The 19,365-nt window shown below is 38.2% G+C and overlaps 1 protein-coding gene across 2 annotated transcripts in view; it reads left to right on the top strand.

The window, feature by feature from the left end:
- Window positions 1–19,365, top strand: part of JAK2 (Janus kinase 2) — a 76,098-nt gene that overhangs the window by 32,358 nt on the left and 24,375 nt on the right. For both annotated transcript variants that reach the window (XM_032212939.1, XM_032212938.1), the window contains 8 exons: window positions 406–529; window positions 8,505–8,622; window positions 8,849–8,994; window positions 9,906–10,227; window positions 11,196–11,315; window positions 13,989–14,146; window positions 16,050–16,161; window positions 17,394–17,580. In XM_032212939.1, the coding sequence (XP_032068830.1) occupies window positions 406–529; window positions 8,505–8,622; window positions 8,849–8,994; window positions 9,906–10,227; window positions 11,196–11,315; window positions 13,989–14,146; window positions 16,050–16,161; window positions 17,394–17,580 (1,287 nt within the window). The remainder of the gene's footprint in view (window positions 1–405; window positions 530–8,504; window positions 8,623–8,848; window positions 8,995–9,905; window positions 10,228–11,195; window positions 11,316–13,988; window positions 14,147–16,049; window positions 16,162–17,393; window positions 17,581–19,365) is intronic.

The raw sequence follows: 19,365 nt of genomic DNA, 5'->3' as shown, positions 1-19,365 counted from the left end.
GAAACCTTGTGGGTGCTGCCAGATAAGCATCTTTTAATACCAAATTCTGTGTAATAAAGACTTTACAGATCAGGCTCATTCAACTGCCACTCATTCAGCAATTGTTCAAACTTATGACTGGTCCTCATACTTACATTGATCACAGCATCGCCACAGTTATGTAATCATCATTTGCAACCTTCTTTAATGGCTTCCTGTTACCAAATCAACGAGGAAACAAGTGGAAGGTTACAAATGGTGATCATGTGGCATCATCACTTAACAACACACAGTCATTTGCTTAATGATGACAACTGGAAGTGCCAAAGTTTCTCTTGCTGTGGAACAATCATAGGACCGCATTGCTTAGCTATGGAAATTCCAATCCAAATTAAGTGAGGTCTGTCTTTCTCTTTTGCCTTATAGGGATCCTGCCTGTGTACCACAACATGTTTGCACTAATGAATGAGGTTGACCGATGTTGGTATCCTCCAAATTACACCTTCCAAATAGATGGATCAACTACTGTCACTGTACTCTACCGAATAAGGTAATGCTAATTGTGGTTTAATTGGAAGTAAATGGAGTGAAATTGTAGTGTTTTGTTCCTGAAAACAAAGCTAATATTTCTGGAAAAGGTTTGAGTCAGAATTTGATTTTACTTATGTATCATCTTAAAGGACTTTTTTCAGTCATATGTAAAGAAAGAACTTTAATCAGAGAATCACAGATGTCAGTTAATGGTTTCTTTAATCTGAGTTTCTAATATGTCGGCATAAATAAGAATTAACAGGAATGCTGAATTGTCACCAGTTTATCAAATACTTAGGAGCTGAGAGCTTGGCTCCACAAGGAAACAACAGCCAATTGCTAGCCATTAACACACCAATCAACCTATAGGAAGACTCGCAGAACAGCCCAAAACATGTATTTCAGTAGAGAGAAATTCCCTGAAGATGGGCTCCAGCACAAGTCTGAAAGCTCGGAAGAGTAAATCTCTGGTCCCAGTGATTGGCCCAAATTCGATCTGATAAATAAGAGTATTTCATACAGCGAGCAGTATTTTTTTTTAGCCCTTTACTGACAATCTTGAACAACAGAATCACTCATAGATTTTACAGCAGCATGGCTGATAAAGATTCTGTGAAACCCTGGGAACTTAATTTCATCCACCTTGAAATAGTTTAAGAGTGTCAGGATCAGTGCCCAATGCAAGCCTTTTCCTAAGTTGAAGGATATAGAGCACGGGTGTAAAACTTGCCACATGTTTTTGCGGAGCTGGGTTGGGCGCGGCCTGCATGTGATGCATCTGGCCCAGGGCTGACACTCCTGAAATAGAGGATTTGCTTTGGTAGCACAGTAGTTAGAGTGCAGTACTGCAAGCTAATTCACTGCTCGCTCCAGGAGTTCAATTCTGAGTAGCTCAAGATTGTCTCAGCCTTCTATCTTAGAATAACTTAGAATAACATTATTGTCACTTTGAATGTACACTAATCGGCATACATTAAAATGAAATTTCATTGCAAGCAGCTCTCAAAGGGTCTCCACCTCTAATATGCACTACATAAACATGACAAGATAAATAAATACATACAAAATCATGCATGTACCCACATATACTATATGACATGGAGAAACAACACAGTCTAGTTCGGAAGTATACATATACATGGCGATAGAAACAAAACTTGCGAGTTTACCACATGGATGGCATAGGGAACAAAGCTATTACAGAATCTGCAAGTCCTGCTAGAAATACTTTGAAACCTCCTCCCAGTGGGGAGCAACAGAAACAGACCATGAAATGGGTGTGTGGGGTCTCTAACAGTGCTTTGAGCTCTAAGCACATAGCGCTTATAAGCAGTATCCTGAATAACAGGAAGCCAGCTTCCTATAATCTTCTCAGCTGTCCTTACCACTCTCTGAATGGACTTTGAGGCACTGCTGTCACCAAACCAGTGATACAGTTTGTTAAAACACTCTCAATTGTGCCACTATAAAAGTGGCCAGGCTAGAAGGAGAAAGACGTGCTCTCTTCATCTGATGCAGGAAGTGCAGATACTGGTTTGCATGCTTCACTAAGGATGATATGTAGAGAGACCAGTTCAGATTGTTAGTTATCTGCACCCCCAGATACTTAATACTGTTGGCCACCTCTACAGCTGCATCCTTGATACTGAGTGGAGTATGACCATGCAAGCTCTTTCTAAAATCTACAATCTCCTTTGCTTTATTAACATTTAGAACCAGGTTACTTTTATTTCACCAATTCAACAGAACCTTTACATCTTCCCTATATGCATCTTCATTTTTGTCCTGAATAAGACCCATCACTGCCATGTCATCTGCATACTTCACAATATGATTTGTAGCGGATTTGGCATAGCAGTCATGGGTCATCAAGGTGAACAGTAGCAGACTCGAGACACAGCCCTATGGGGACTCAACGAGATGGAGTTGGAGACTTTTCTTCCAACTCGCACAAACTGAGGTCTATCAATAAGGAAATCCAGTATCCAATTACATAAGGGAGAATTAAAGCCTAATAGGTCCAGTTTGTTCACCAAATGCTGAGGAATAATTGTGTTGAACGCCTAACTAAAATCAATAAACAGAATTCATACATGAGTATTCTCCTCCAGGTGTGACCAGCTAAGATGAAGCATAGAAAAATGCATCATCTATAGAGCGGTACTTCCAATAGGCAAACTGTAATGAGTGAAATGTAGAAGAGGGGAAAAAATAACGTACTATGTCTATAACAGTGTTTCTTTAAAAAAAATTCCCTCAGCATCCCTTTTAGTTTTTTAAAATTATATTTACTGTAAATTTGCTTCACCGCTTTTCATGATTATTTAATAAGATTTTGATATTATACTGTTTTTCATCATAGACTGCAAATAATTCTGATTTTGAGTACCTCTGAGAGGATCCTGGAGGATCTCCAGGAGTCCTAGGACCACATTTTAAGAAACTTAGCCTAGAACATTGAATCGTGCCACAACGTAATTCAGGTTGTGATACAAGAAGGATGACGTACAGAATGTGAAGAGGCACTTGTTCATTGTCAAAAACGGCAGTTCTTTTAGTATGTTAGAATTTCCATCATTATACTGTAGAACTAGCCTCTGAGCAAACAAAGTGCAGATTGAAGAGTCACACTGCAGATATATTTATTTATTTGTACCCCGCTTTTATTATTATTCATATATTTTTTTGTTTATTATTTATAGGCCGCCCTTTTCCCTGAGGGGACTCAGGGCGGCTTACAATTTGTGGGGAGGGGAATACAAGACAAGACATGAGACAATACATAAGTAAAAATAGAACACAACATTCATTCATCATTCGGGTGGGGACGGATTAGAATCTTTATCCCTAGGCCTGACGGGATAGCCAGGTCTTGAGGGCTGTGCGGAAGGTCTGGACGGTGGTGAGGGTGCGAATCTCCACGGGGAGATCGTTCCAAAGGGTCGGAGCTACTACTGAAAAGGCTCTCCTCCGCGTAGTTGCCAGTCGACACTGACTGGCGGATGGAACTCGGAGGAGGCCTAATCTGTGTGATCTAATAGGTCGTAGGGAGGTAATTGGCAGGAGGCGGTCTCTCAAGTACTCAGATCCACTACCATGGAGGGCTTTATGGGTGGTAAGTAGCACCTTGAAGCGCACCCGGAGATCAACAGGTAGCCAGCGCAGCTCACGGAGGATAGGTGTTATGTGGGCGAACCGCGGTGCGCCCACAATCACTCGCGCGGCCGCATTCTGGACTAGCTGAAGTCGCCGGATGCTCTTCAAGGGCAGCCCCATGTAGAGCACGTTGCAGTATTCCAGCCTAGAGGTCACAAGGGCCCGAGTGACCGTTGTGAGAGCCTCCCGGTTCAGGTAGGGTCGCAACTGGCGCACCAGGCGAACCTGGGCAAATGCCCCCCTGGTCACAGCCGACAGGTGGTGGTCAAAGGTCAGCTGTGGGTCCAGGAGGACTCCCAAGTTGCGAACCCTGTCTGAGGGGTATAAAATTTGGCCCCCCAGCCTGAGTGATGGAACACTAGCCAAATTATTGGGAGGGAAACACAACAGCTACTCGGTCTTGTCCGGGTTGAGTACCAGTTTGTTAGCTCTCATCCAGTCCCTAACAGCTTCGAGATCCCGGTTCATCACGTCCACCGCTTCATTGAGTTGGCACAGGGCGGACAGATACAGCTGAGTATCGTCCGCGTATTGGTGGTATCTTATCCCGTGCCTCCGAATGATCTCGCCCAGCGGTTTCATGTAGATGTTAAATAGTAGGGGGGAGGGGGGCGGAGCCTGTCGCCGAAGAGGGCTCAACGGAGCTCCTCTCAGAGATCTGGTCTGTATATCTAAATAAGATCATAGATATCACCCCTTTTTGGCTAGAAAGGGGCAGGGAGTAGCTCAGTGGCTAGGGTCTATTCGTAGTTCACAGCCTTTTTCTTTTTTTTGGCTGTGGACGGAGATTAGATCCAGCGTAAGCTGAGCTCTTATCTCCAGCCAGTTCTTCTCAGCTGCTTTTTTTGCAGCCCTAGACAGGTGACTCCCCCCTCAGGACAAAGCAAAGTTGTTTGAAGCTATGATTAATACGAGCGGGTCCCACCCCTGAGAGATTTTTGCTTTTATTACTATCTTAAACACCAGCCTCATTAGTCCTAGAGGCTTCTTTGTTTAAACGCACTTCAAAATGGCGATTTTTTTTCTGTTGGTGACTGATAGGGGATCTACTTAGCCGGCTCTACCTTCCTGCAGACTATTCCTTATTAACTACCCAAAATCTATAAACAAAATATTTTTTTTTTGGAAACAGAGGGGAGCGAGAGCGCTGTTTATTTGTTTATTTATAATGGCTCCCAGGTCAAAGCCGAAGCGTTTCTCTACGAATGTGCTTAAAGAACCTGCTAGGAAATCGCTGCCCTTGTCTCCTACGCCATCTACTGGAGAATTCTTAACACAGGAATTTCTCTTTCAAATGCTTAATGACTTTAAACAGGAAATTAAAGAATTTGTATTGGAGCTATATGATAATTTAGAGACTAAGATTGCCCAAATGAAGGCGAATACGTTTGTAGCCGTGTCTGCTCTGACAGATTGTACCGCTGAAATGGAGAATAAATTGGAAAGTTTGGAGGAGGCTAATTCTAATTTGACTACTAATATCCAAACATTACAACAAAAAATTAGAGATACTCAAGAACAGCTCGTTATGATAAATTTTAACAAGAAGGCATTTGCAATAAGAGTCAGAGGATTGCGCGAAAAGGAGTGAGAGAATTTGAAACAGACCTTTGTTGAGGCCTTCAGCCATGCGGTGGGAAGCCCGGGATTTAATTTTGATTGGCAGATTCGGAAAATCTATCGTCAGAATTCGTTGGTAGCGGAACAGCGACAGCTCCCGAGGGACATAATTATATATTTCTCCACAAAAGAATCCAGAAATGCGATCATACAAAAGTTTTACAATAACAGGTTGCGCGTTGATGGGCAGGATTTGATTGTCTTCAAAGAAATACCATCCCAGATGTTAAAAGCAAGAAGAGACTATACTTTCTTAACTAAAGAGCTTAGAAACCACCAGATACAGTATAAATGGGAAGCACCAGCCGGCATTACGGTCACATTTGAGAATCAAAGATTTCGTCTTAATTCTGTTTCGGAGGCTCGAGATTTCTACTATAAGACTTTGAAGGCGGGACTTCCTGATTCACCTGGAAAAGAGGAAAGACAAGCCGAAGGAGAAGGCAAGCAGCAGACCACATGGCTGCAAGATGGAGGGGGTAGCTCTCCCTCTCTCGGAGAAGCAGAAGAGCGGAGATCGAGGATTTAGACATTCCAAAATATTCGTCAAAGTTGTGGATTGAATGGGGGTTTGCGATCTCTCTCCGGTAGAAAAAGCGGAACTGGATATTGGTGGTGTGATATTGGGACTGAATTATGTGGATGCTGAATGCATATTTCACGGGACTTGTATGTCTGAACTTTAATTTAAACTGTCCAGGACTCTAAAGTGAAGAGAGTGGAGATGGTAACTTTACTGAACTTTGGTTTGGGAGGAGGGAGCCGGGTAACGCGGGATAGGTGGAGGGGGAGCGAAAGCTTGATCAGAGTATTTCGAGTTAAAAGGTAAACTGACTCTTGTGTGAATTATTGTTCGAAAATAAGGTTAAGAAAGATTATTTGGAGGGACTATGGGAAATAGTGGTAAATATCAGAGAAGCAAGGGACGAGGGTAAAATGCATGCGGAATGATTTACGTTGTTTAAATTCTATTAGAAGGGAAAGCTTGATGAGATTATTTTAAGATAGAATGCAAACTGATTCTTGTGTAAAGTATTATTTGAATATGTGGAATGATTCACGCTGCTTAAATCTTACTAGAAGGGAAAGTTTGGTGAGATTATTTTGAGCTAGATTGTAAACTGATGTCTGCACAAATTTGTATAAATTTTTATTTGAATATAAGGTTAAGGAAGATGAACTGGAGAGTCTACAGGAGGTTGGGGTAAATAACAAAGAAGCAAGAGACGAGAATAAAATACATATAGAATGATTTATACTGTTTAAATATAAATAAAGATGGGGGGCTGAGCCTAATACAAAGAGTTCTTTTTTTCTTTTTTTTCCCTTTTTTTTCTTTTCTTTTCCTTTTTATAATTTGTAATTTCTTTTTATCTATTTTTTTATATTACTTTTATTTTGAATTCATACGATCATAAGATACTTTAGAAGGGGTTTGACAGAGGGCAGTGCCAGGTGTGGGCCCTGGGAAGTCGGGGGGACTAGGGATGGGGATCTACGGGGGGTGGGTGGGTGGGTGCTCATATAGTTTCAATAAGAAGAAGAATGCACTTGTATACGGTTGTTCTTTCTTTTTTTCTTTTCTTTCTTTATATTTTTTTCCTTGGTTTATTTTATTTTTTATTTTTTTATTTTTTATCATATTATAGTTCAATAAGAGTTGAATAAAGGAATACACCAAGGGGAGAGGTAGAGGGAAAGAAGAGGGAGGAGTAAGGAAGGAGTAAGGGGAATGTAAGGAGGGCGTAAGGGGAATGCTAGGAGGAAGGGGAGAAAGGAAGGTTCGAGGGGAAAGGGAAGTAGGGAAGGGGAGTGTTAGAGGGAGGAAAGGAAGTTGGAGGGGAAAGATGGGGTGTATGGAGGATGGAAGTGTCAGGTGGGGTTGTGAATGATGATGAGTTGTGTTTTCTTTTTTATTTTATTTCTTTTCTTATAGCAAATATCCAGTATATAAGTGACTGTAAAATGGAATGTGAAAATGAATAAAAATATATATTTAAAAAAAAAAATAGTAGGGGGGATAAGACCGAACCCTGCGGCACCCCATATGTTAGGGGCCTAGGGGTCGATCTCTGCCCCCCAACCAACACCGACTGCGACCTGTCCGGGAGGTAGGAGGAGAACCACTGCAAAACAGTGCCTCCCACCCCCACCTCCCGCAGTCGTCGCAGAAGGATACCATGGTCGATGGTATCGAAAGCCGCCGAGAGGTCAAGGAGAACCAGGATGGATGCATGGCCTCCATCCCTGGCTCTCCAGAGATCATCAGTCAATGCGACCAAAGCGGTTTCTGTGCTGTAACCAGGTCTGAAGCCGGACTGAAAAGGGTCAAGGTAACTAGCTTCCTCCAAAAAAATAATTTTGAGGTAATGCAAGTAGTTGCCACAAACTACAAGAGTGGTTATTGGACATTCCCACATCATAGTGCCTGCATGATGATTGGTCTTTGGTCTCATGCATAAGTGAAATTATTCTGTTCCTTATCAAATAGCTGATATGGAAACAATATACTTTTTCTTCACAGCTTTATAATATAACCCAATAGCAGTTGTGATGAAATTTTATTCTCCAATTCTAAACTCTAGAATTAAATTGATGTACATCAGCAGTTGTACCATGCTTAATAGCTTTATCTAGAAAACTGCTGGTACTTCTGCCATCTCTTCTCAAAAGCTATATGCAGTGACCATAGTGTATTTCAAAAGTCTGATCTTCAGAGTTGACTACATTTAGCATAAGAATTTATATTATAGTTGGTTGCATAGTGTGTGTGTGTGTATAAATTAAAATTCTTACCAGAGGCTTCACTCTGAATCAGATTTCCTCCCATTAATTATCAGTCTTTATCTTAGTGGCTTGATTGACAATTATTTGTCAGTTGACGAAGTTACTAGCTAAATGCCAATTTAAGCAAAATAGTTATTTCAAACTGAAAAGTAATTTGACACATATCGATATTAAATTACTGCTTGGTTTAGTAAAAAAAATGTTAAAATTGTGGTGTGAATATTGTTCTCATGAGTTTTGAGGAGCACCCACATTTATGAAGTTTACTTAAAAAATTTTAGAGGTAACAATTTAAAAATATAAAACCATTTTGATTGACTGACAGAATAACATACATACTCAAAACCCAAATTTCATCTCATTTAGAGCTTAGTAACTGTATTCTGCAAAAAAGTAAAAACTTTAATATGTTCCAAACTGTTTCCATACAGATTTTATTTCCCACATTGGTATTGTAGCAGTAATATACGAGCATATCGGTATGGCGTTTCTCGAAGTGCAGAGAGTCCCATCCTTGATGATATTGTCATGTGTTACCTATTTGCTCAGGTAAAAATTGTTAACTTGTTAGATATGTCTATAGCTATTTACTCCTAGATTGATTATGCTTATATTGCTTATCTAAAAACACTTGAAATGTTCTAGCTTTCAGTATAGCAAAATTGGGAGTAGCATCAAAATACTGCTGAATCTTATGAAAGATTTTTCAAGTTACAGTAAAAGTAACCCACAATGAAACACTGATCCTGAGTTCTCACTCTTGTTTTTGATTCAGTGGCGAGAAGATTTTGTCCATGGGTGGGTAAAAATGGCTGTGACTCATGAAACACAGGAAGAATGTCTTGGAATGGCTGTCCTGGATATGATGAGAACGGCCAAAGAAAAGGACCAAACTCCATTAGCCATTTACAATTCTGTAAGGTAATTATTTTTTGAAATGGCACATGAATCGCCTATACATCATATGTAAAAGTACATTCTCATTCTCATATATGTTATCTAGATAGAGCACTGCAATTCATATCTAAGTATTGGTATTAGGTGGCAAAGGTTAATGCCTCTGCTATAGATGACAGTAAAGTTAAAGGAGTGATGACAAAGAGTTGTATCAAGGGGAATTTTTTCTCCTTTCTATCATGATCTTTTTTTAACAAAAAATATGCATATCCATTAGGTTTAGAACAATAACTGTTTCTGAACCTATTTGTCTGAACCTGTTTGTCGCAACTGGTAGTTGAGGTTTTCAGATCTGTTGGCAGAAACCCCAAACTGTAATTGTGCAAACAGAAATGACAATTCTTTCTTCCTTTTGCGCATGCGCATGCACGCACGCACATACACACACACACCACCCATCCCAGCATTGCATAGTCATCTGTCTTAGAGAGTCCTCAAAAATGCAGAAGGAAGGATGGGTGGGAGCTCTATTTTGTTCACACATTGAAGATTAAAATTAATACACACTGCTGTACTTTTCCCTAAAGCTTTCAGTATGTACAACTCTGAAAGATGTGACTGACCTACAGTATGTTATCAGTTTCATCTGCACAGTTCTAAAATGTACATATTGTCCATTATACTACTTTGGATTGCAGAAAACAGATATTGATTTTATTGCAAGCGTCTTAAATTGTTTTTTATCTATATTTGAATATAGTATATTTCTTCCCCCCCCCTCCTTAAGTTCTTAGTTTTGTTGGCTGTAGATAGAATATTTGGTGAAACAATTGCTTAGTTGTAAACTCCTTGATTTTTTTCTGTAGAAAAATAACTGTTTTTGAATTGCTATTAGTGATGTTTGATTGCTCATTTGGTAGTTCTTATATTCACAGCTACAAAATGTTTTTGCCAAAATGCATCAGAGAAAAAATCCAAGATTATCATATTTTAACACGAAAAAGAATAAGGTACAGGTTCCGGAAATTTATTCAGCAATTCAGCCAGTGCAAAGCAACTGGCAGAAATCTGAAACTGAAATATCTCATTAATTTGGAAATCCTCCAGTCTGCCCTTTACTCGGAAGTGTTTAAAGTGAAGGATCCTGGAAGAGAACCTTCAAATACAGAATCTTTTGCAACCATCATTATAAGTGGAAATGGTGGGATACAGTATTCCAGAGGAAAACAGAATTCCAGTGAGATGCTTACAGATGAGGTAATATTTGATCATGTTCTTTCATGCTTACTTCAGGAGAAATCTATTAAGATGTACCTGGATGACAGAATGACTTTGCTTTGTCATGAGAATGCATAGTAACTAATTAGAAACAACGTTGTACAGTGATTAAAAATTACGCAGTAGCTAAGTAGATAATTTCCCAGAAGATAATGGGCAGAAGGAAGATTGAAAGCTTTATAAATCTTAGTCGGCATCTGCTTTTTCTCCACAATCTCAGTGATGCAGAAGCTTGATTAATCTTGTGGAGTTCGAGCTATATGTTGCTTCCTAATCTCCATATAGGCCTATGCACACTATAGGCTTACCCACGCTAATGCATATGTAATTTTTCTTAATTTGTGCTGAAAACCAGCAGAATTGTAAACTTGGACTACTTAAGGTTACCAGTATTGTTACTAGAGAGAAAACTGGTTTAGCAATAGAAATTATTATAAAACTGAAAATGGCATTTTCAACTTTTCACTGTGGTGTTGGTATATAAATTTCCCTTTAATGTTCAGTCTCTTAACGGCAACACTACAACTTTGTATTTCATGAGGTTTTCCTTATATAACTACAGAAGAGAAATGTTTGGAAATTGTTTCACCACAATTTGCAGTTGCTGCTTGAGGATGGAGTAATCTTTCAACAGTTTATTCAGATGGATTCCTTCTACTTGTTGACCTTTGGAAATCTTTCCAAAGATTTATTTTTATTTTTTATCATACGGCAATGTTCCAATCCCTATTTCTGCTAGGCTGCAGATGTTGTAAGGGGGAAGGTGGAGGAGGGGTGTTCTCCTGTCCTAAAGGTCTCACGTATACGGTATTTATTAGCAGTGGGCCCTCTAAAGTATTTGGCAGGTCAGATCTATAAACATTAAATTGGAATTTAAAATCTTGATCTAAATATTTAAAATGTTTATCTTCCAAAGCAACATTGTTTTTTGGTCTTGTTTTTTGCAGGGCATACAAACCTACTGTGATTTTCCTGATATTATAGATGTCACTATTAAGCAAGCAAATCAAGAAAGTTCTGGAGAAAGTAGAATTGTAACCATTCACAAGCAAGACAACAAGAATCTGGTACTGTAACTAACTTTGGTGACTTTGTATTATGAGTATTAATTGGTCAAATAGATTGGATAATATGCTTTGCATTTTAGCATTACTTTGGTATCTAATGCAGCCGTAGAAAGCAATCATAGAAATGATTTTTTTAAATGATAGTGTGCAAATTTTCGCTCCATCTCAGTTGGATAACTCTTTTGATAAATGAAATGTTTTCCAGGCTTGTGTAAAATTGTTTGCTGATGCCCTTGTAATTGTAGGACTTGAATTATGTTTTGTTCTGAAAGTTGGTTTTGACATAATAATCAATATGTACTCTAGATATTAATTGCATGTACAGAACACATATTTTTGTCTATAGATAACTATGGGGAATGACTTGTATACTAAAACTTCTTGTATATGTATGAGATCTAATACACGCTGATGTGGATTTTAAAATCCTGAACCGCCTGGGCCTAAATCAGGGCCCATAACTATTTTCCACACCTATTATATAGCATGTGTCCTCTGAGTGATAGATCGAACGCTGTATTTTAAAAAAAAGAAGGGCGCTAAATCAAAATAAAACTTGATTTCAAGCATATTTAAACCAAGTATAGTTAATTTGAATAGTTCCTTGCTATTGAATAATGTCTTATTAGAATCATAAACATCTAATTCAACCTCCTGCTTGGTGAAAGAAGCATGCAGTTCTTGTGACCTAGTGATTTAAAGTCATTCAAAGTAAAAAACAATGTTTGCAGAGTTTATATCCCAACAGATGTCAGGATAATTAAATTTCCCCCTCATTACTACTTTGTGGCTTTTTGAAAGGTATACCTTTCAGTTTGCTTTTGAAAAACATAATCTCTATTTGCTTCTTGACTGGCTAGACTGTAATAGATGCCAATAATACTTAAAATTAAAATTTCAACTAATTTTATAGCAGCTCAAAGGCCACATTCTGTGGTTTTTAGATCTGACTCAAGGTATATTCAGTTTGCGTATTCTTGGTAGTGATCATCAGATTGAACTCTGTGACCTGCTTAAAATCTCTACCACTTAAGAAAGGTAAGAAAGGCACACACTCCAAAAATATCAGAGGGCCTCAAGGGAGGCTCAAGCAACTGGCAACAGGCAAGTGCATCTTACTATCCCACTTCATTGAACCCCAGTTTCTGAAATACGCTACAGTACAATATAATTAGCTCACAATACATGAGACTTGGCCGTTTCAAAGAATTCTTGCAACTCTGTTTCATAGCTTCCTTACAACTGAAGTTGTGATGGGCATTGATTGACTGCAAACACATGATCCAAATGCTCACTGCAACTAACTTTTTCCCCATCTCAGAAATGTCTAGAAGCACCATTTGTAAGTTTTCCACTTTAACACTTCTTCCTCTCCTTGAATGCTGTTCCTTGCAAGAAAAAAAAGAGCATGCAGAGCTTGCTAAGGTTTTCAGGGAGGAGGCAAGAACTTAATTGCTTCCTCCTTGTGTGTATGACCTTACCATTAACTTGAAACCTGTGGTGAAATCAATGGTTGAAAGAAAGGCAGGCCTACTGGGGAGAGTTAAGAGAAATTAAAAACCTGGACTTTATAGATGGGAGGAAGCATATGAACGCAAAGTCTTAGATTTTTATCTGGTTTTCTCACGGGAAAACAGATAGTTTGGCAAGATTCTTGTGTACAGTGAAGTCAATAATAAAGGCAATAAAAGAACCTCTTGACCCAAATCCTGGAGCCACTTTGATTGTTTGCACCTGATAAAATCAGAAATTCAAAACCCAGCTAAGAGGCAATATGCTATGATTACTCAAATTTTGTTAATTGCCTTTTAGCGTAGTATATAGATGTTGTTTATGTCTATGTGTCCATTGATGGCTAATTTGTCAGAGTGGCAGTCTTCTAGAAATTTCATAGCATTTTTGGACTGGGCTTGGTTTTGGACTTGGCTTGGGAAATGGTCAGTTTCCCAACTGAAACTATGGTTAAGTCTGTCCATATGTTGTGAAATTAGAGTTTTCATCATGTCTTCGGACTTCTAGTTGCTGTTCATTGATACATTCTGCCAGTCTTCTGCCTGTTTGTTTTATGTAGTGGCTGTTGCAGTCATTACACTGTATGTTGCAGATGATTTCTGGGGTTTTTTTCTGGGGCTGCTGGGTCTTTTGGTTTACTTAGGATGTTTTGAAGGGCTTTAGTTGGCTTTTATGCTATGCTAATTCCAGGTAGTTGTAGTAGTTTGTTGGTTTTTTCTGAGCTATTCTTGATGTATGGCGGTGTTATGCTTTTTAGGGCTTGTGTTGGTTGTTGTGCTGTATTGGGTTTGACTGGTCAAGCACTTTTTGATAAAGTTGTGTGGCTATCCATTTTGTTTGAATATGTTATATAGATGCTCTTTCCTTTTTTCTGTTGTTTAAGGATGAGCAAGGAGCTACAACCCTGAGTTACAAATATTACCCTTAATTGGTACTCTTTTAAATCTACATTACATTTATGGTGCATTGTTTCCCACAGTATTCAGGAATGAGCAGCACTCAAAGTGAATAAATACATTAAATAGCATTATTCAAAAACATGTTAAGATAGAAAACTCATGCTTATTCATCTGAGCGCATAACATTGACCATGCTTTTTTTGTAATTTGCATTTTATTACTTCACATTCTCAACCATATTTTTTCTCTTTGACTTTTACAGGAAGCGGAATTTCATTCATTAAAAGAAGCTCTTTCTTTTGTATCATTAATCGATGGATATTATAGATTAACAGCGGATGCTCATCATTACCTTTGTAAAGAGGTGGCACCTCCTTCAGTTCTTGAAAATATCCAGAGCAATTGCCATGGGCCAATTTCGTAAGTAATACTTTGTTCTAACATCTATCTTGGGAATGGATAACCTTTTGAACTAGAGGCACATCAGATACTAGGCTAGGCATTTGGGAACACAGTAATCACGGTTTACATTAACCCTCTCACTTGTACACACACCTTGCCTCCATGGTTATAGATGCAACTTGGATGCATTTATATTATATTATAGATGCAACCATATTGAGGAAGAAACTTCTTTCTACCCAAGAAAGCAGACTAAAATAGCTTTGTTCTTGCTTTTGTTGTTACTGCTAGCAGTAGGGGAGGTTCAAAAGCAAAAGACATTTTCCTGCAGCTGCCAGTCAGCAAATGTCTGGGACCAGTGTAGTTAGCAGGGAGTCATGCAGATGGGAATTGGAATACTAGGGATCCTGAGTGCTGCAGATAAGAAGGAAGGGAGATAGATGTTCATTTGTATCAACTAACTAACCCTTGTTTGTGCCTATGAACAAAGCATTAGTAACAGTTATTTGGATCCCTTTTAACTTGTTTGAATTGATACATATGTCCATCCAGACTCTCAGATTTTATAAGTTTTTATCTTTGAACACCCGCACTAGTTTGAATGATTGTTGTGGAATATGGAAAATTGCTAACAAAAGAAATTACTCTTGGTACAGACTACATCTTCCTGTTCCTTTCATAAAGGCGAGGAAAAGAATATATCAGAGTAGATATGTATGTGATTCTGTATAATATGTCCCGGTTCTGAGCAATTTAATATATTAGCATATTCCAGTTAAGGTAATGATGAATTATAAAATCAAATGAGTATTGCATAGGAAAAAGTTCACCATAACAATGTTACTCAGAGAAAGTCAGATGTTAGTCTCCATCTTTAGGAAATCGCATTATCTTGATGGAAGACAGAATTTCTTTTTTGTGTAACTGGAGGAGAAATAATTCTCTGATTTGTGTCCTAATTTATAGCCTGCCAAATTTCTTCAAACCTCTTCTGAAGCTCCATTTTATTTTAAAATATGTTTAATTATTTTAGTATCTGTTGCGTCCATCACATTTTGCCCTATTCAATTAAAGATAGCCCTCAAAGGACAAACATTTGTTCAGCAATGGTTTAAGGTTACGTCACGGTCCCCAAAACAATTGGCACTGTAGCACCCCCACCATAACGTGATCAGAATTTGGGCAGTTGGCAACCTGCCCGTACTTAAAACCATAGGGATGCTTAATTCCCTTGAACTGCCTACTCTATCTCTCATCCCTGCCTTTTAGCCAGCCCGTTGCTCTTGCAACTCTGTACTTGCTGGCCCCGTCAGCCTTACTGTACTGTGGTTGCCATCCTTGTCATGCTGCATTCACTGGCCTTGCCGACTGTGCAGTCCACAGCTTCACCACCTCCTTCTTCCTGCAACTGCTTCTGAGACACGCCTGGTCTGGCCATTTATGAGGCAGCTGATAGCTATGCTAAACCATGTTCCCAAGGCTGTACCTGCCCTTTGTCCAGATCATTTGTAAACTTCTTGAGATATTTTGGAGCTTCACATGGGTCCAGCAAGGCCAGGGGAACACAGCTGGATTGCTGTTGTTAAGCAATGAGTTAATGTGACATTACACTACAACCACATTGCTTAGTGGTGGATATTCTGGTCCCAATTGCCATTGTAGCTAATTGTAAATTTTATTTGCTGGCATTCTGTTGCTAAAAGAACAGATCAAGGAAATGGGAAATGATTTTAGCAATTTTTTATTTACTAAAATAAAAGTAATGTGGAAAGAATAGTCAAAGATCAATTAAGAGAAAAGAGGAATTGCCATTTCACTGACAGATTCTTTTTGTGAAAAATCTGCTATATCCCAATATTTTCTGTAATTTAGAAGTGTTGGCTTTTTTTAATACTTTTCTTCCTCTTTTTTTTTTCAACAGCATGGACTTTGCAATCAGCAAACTAAAAAAAGCTGGCAATCAGACTGGCTATTATGTTCTTCGTTGCAGTCCAAAAGAGTTTAATAAGTACTTTCTTACCTTTGCTGTGCAGGTTAGTATTAAGGAATCAGATTTCTAACTGCTTTGCTTATGCTTAAGACAAGATTTTAGTTTCTTTTATTTTGGATAACTGTGTGTATGTGTGTGTGTGTGTGTGTGTACATACACACACACACATATACATATACACACACACGTATATGTAGTTATGAAAATTGGCAGCAAATTGGACCAATATTTTATTATTTTTTCCCATTCACTCTCACTGTTAATTCAAGCACCAAATAATATTTAAATTTTTAGAGTTTGGTTGTGATTTATACCCATTTGTGTGAATTTGCCAATAGAACAGTATCTTAGAAAGAGATACAGGAAGTCTCAGGAACTTCTTAGAGGAACTTCTGAAATGGTTTATAAAGATTATTAGCCTCAGTTTTTCCTTCAAAAAACAGAGCACAATATTTATTATTCAAGAGTAACTTATCAAAAAGTGATAGGCTTCTTCATTTGTTAAAAAAGTATATTATTCATAAGTATCTGCAATTTACTTTAAAAGTTATAAATGTTGAAGAACATGCTGCTGATCTTTTCATATATTTAGCCTCTTAAGTTGCCAATGTTTGTGTATTGTTATTGTGATATTTCTAAGCAGAGTGCAAAGCAATTAAAATGATTCATGTTCAGAGCTTGCTTTATAAAAAACCAAAATGTTTTCTATACAAACTTTTTTTTTAATATGCTAAAGCAACTCTTAGCAGCATAGTTCACTTCCTTTGTATTAAACAAGGCTGAATGTTGAGCTGTGTCAATCCTTTGTTCCAGCAAGCTTTGTTGTAGATTAAAACAAAATTAGGCTTGCATTAAATGGCTTTTATAGAGCAAGTAAAACCGACCAGATTTTACACTTTGCATCTATAAATATTAATGTCACGGTAGCTGGATATTCAGAGTAAAAATAAAACATAATTTTGTTCCCTCCACCAACATATTCCATTGTTTGTAATGGAGTTTGTGTGATGAGTGAAAGTTTAAAAAGCTGCAAAGGGACTAGTAATGAACTACCATGAGTCATGTCTTACCCAGCCATTCCTTTGCCATAAAATCTTTTCTTTTCTAGTCTCTCAATTTTTTTATTTCACTTGCCCATCCAATATGGCTGCAAGATATATTCCTAGTCCTGATTGCCAAAGTAGAATTATGCATGGCATTCAATTAAATTTACAAAGTTACAAATAAAAGCGTTGAATTGAAGTATCATTTTAAAACTTTCTTTACATTTTGCAGCAAGATGGCATAATTGATTATAAACATTGCTTGATAACAAAAAATGAAAATGGAGAATATAATCTCACTGGAACTAGAAAAAGTTTTACCAACCTTGTGGATTTGTTGAATTGTTACCGTACAGAAACTGTCAGATCGGATAGTATGATTTTCCAATTTACCAGATGCTGCCCTCCAAAGCCAAAAGGTAAGCAATTTGAATGTTGTTTATTGAGGATGATAGTATTGTGTGGCTAACTGAACTAGAGAAATAGCTGTCATTTGAGAAAAATACAGCAACCTATATATATATATATATATGAAAATCTATGAAAACTATATATATGATATAGATATAGAATATGTTGCATTTGTCTTGACACAATACATACATACATACATACATACATACATATGTTGCATTTGTGTTGAATATATATATATATATATATATATATATATATATATATGTATGTATATATATATATAAGAGCTAAATAGCTTGAAATAGATCTATACTAGTCTCCCTTTATTTATTTATCAGCACAAATACAACACAAATATAACAAAGGCAACAGTAAAAATATTGGGTTTCTGTCTGGATGGACTCTTATGACGAGCCGATGGACAGAGAATGGAAGTAGTGAACTTCCTCCCATATTTGGGCATACCAGGGGTTGTGACTTTAAATATATACCTTTCTCCCTGGCTCAGCTGATAACGGAGGACAGCCTGTGGCTTAGTGGTTAATACATCTGCCTAATATGTAATACAGCCCAGGTTCGAATCCCAGTAAGGGTATGGCTAGCTGATGAGAGCTAAATAGCTTAAAATAGATCTATACTAGTCTCCCTTTATTTATTTATCAGCACAAATACAACACACACACACACACACACACACACATACACACACACACACGTATTCATAAGCACACTCTCCAAAATAGATAGATAGATAGATAGATAGATAGATAGATAGATAGATAGATAGATAGATAGAGGCAGACAGACAGAAAAAAGAAAGAAAAAAAGAGAGAGAGAGATGTGCACACACTAGGATTAATAGACAAGATTAGATAGATGAGATAAGATTTGGATAAAGAGGAAAGAAGGGTTGAGGAGCAGTTGCTGTCTTCCTCCTTCACTGCAGAGAACATTTTGCCATGCAGAAGGATGCTACTTCTAATACAATACAAAATACTGAAGCTCCATTTCACAACCCCCACTCTCCACTGACCGATATAATTAGATACTTTGGAGTTTGGGAGTCCAGATTAAGTTCCACATTCCTGCAATAAAAGTTATATGTTCCACTCAGTGTCCAGAATGCATGGCACAAGTGATATTTGTGTACACTTATTTGTGTATTTGTGATACATTGGGATTAGGATAAGGAGGAAAGTAATAAAAGAACAGGGACATGGTGCCTCAATGACTAAGACGCTGAGCTTGTAGATCAGAAAGGTCGGCAGTTCAGCGGTTTGAATCCCTAGTGCCGCATAATGGAATGAGCTCCCATTACTTGTCCCAGCTTCTGCCAACCTAGCAGTTCAAAAGCATGTAAAATGCAAGTAGAAAAATAGGGACCACCTTTGGAGGGAAGGGAGCAATGTTTGGTGCAGCTTTAGCATTTAGTCATGCCGGCCACATGACCACGGACGCGTCTTTGGACAGCAGTGGCTGTTTGGTTTTGAAACGGCAATGAGCACTGCCCCCTAGAGTTGGGAATGACTAGCACATATGGGCGAGGGGAACTTTTACCTTTACCTTAGTAAAAGAAGAATGTAAGTTGCTAACCCTAAAATATAGGAAATGTTTAAGTCGTTCCATTCTCCGCTAGAGGATTGTAAAATCTGTTTGGATTCTGTGCACTGTTATATAAGCTTGGTGCTGCTGTGCTCTGGGCACTTTGAAAATGCTTCTTGGATGAGAAGTGGAACATCTTCAAAGAAAGGCCAGTTGCCTCTGGAAAAAAAGCACCTTTAGGAGAT

Source organism: Thamnophis elegans, chromosome 3 (genome assembly GCF_009769535.1).
Source record: "Thamnophis elegans isolate rThaEle1 chromosome 3, rThaEle1.pri, whole genome shotgun sequence".
In the NCBI taxonomy this organism is placed as follows: domain Eukaryota; kingdom Metazoa; phylum Chordata; class Lepidosauria; order Squamata; family Colubridae; genus Thamnophis; species Thamnophis elegans.
This window is presented reverse-complemented; position numbering and strand designations above follow the sequence as displayed.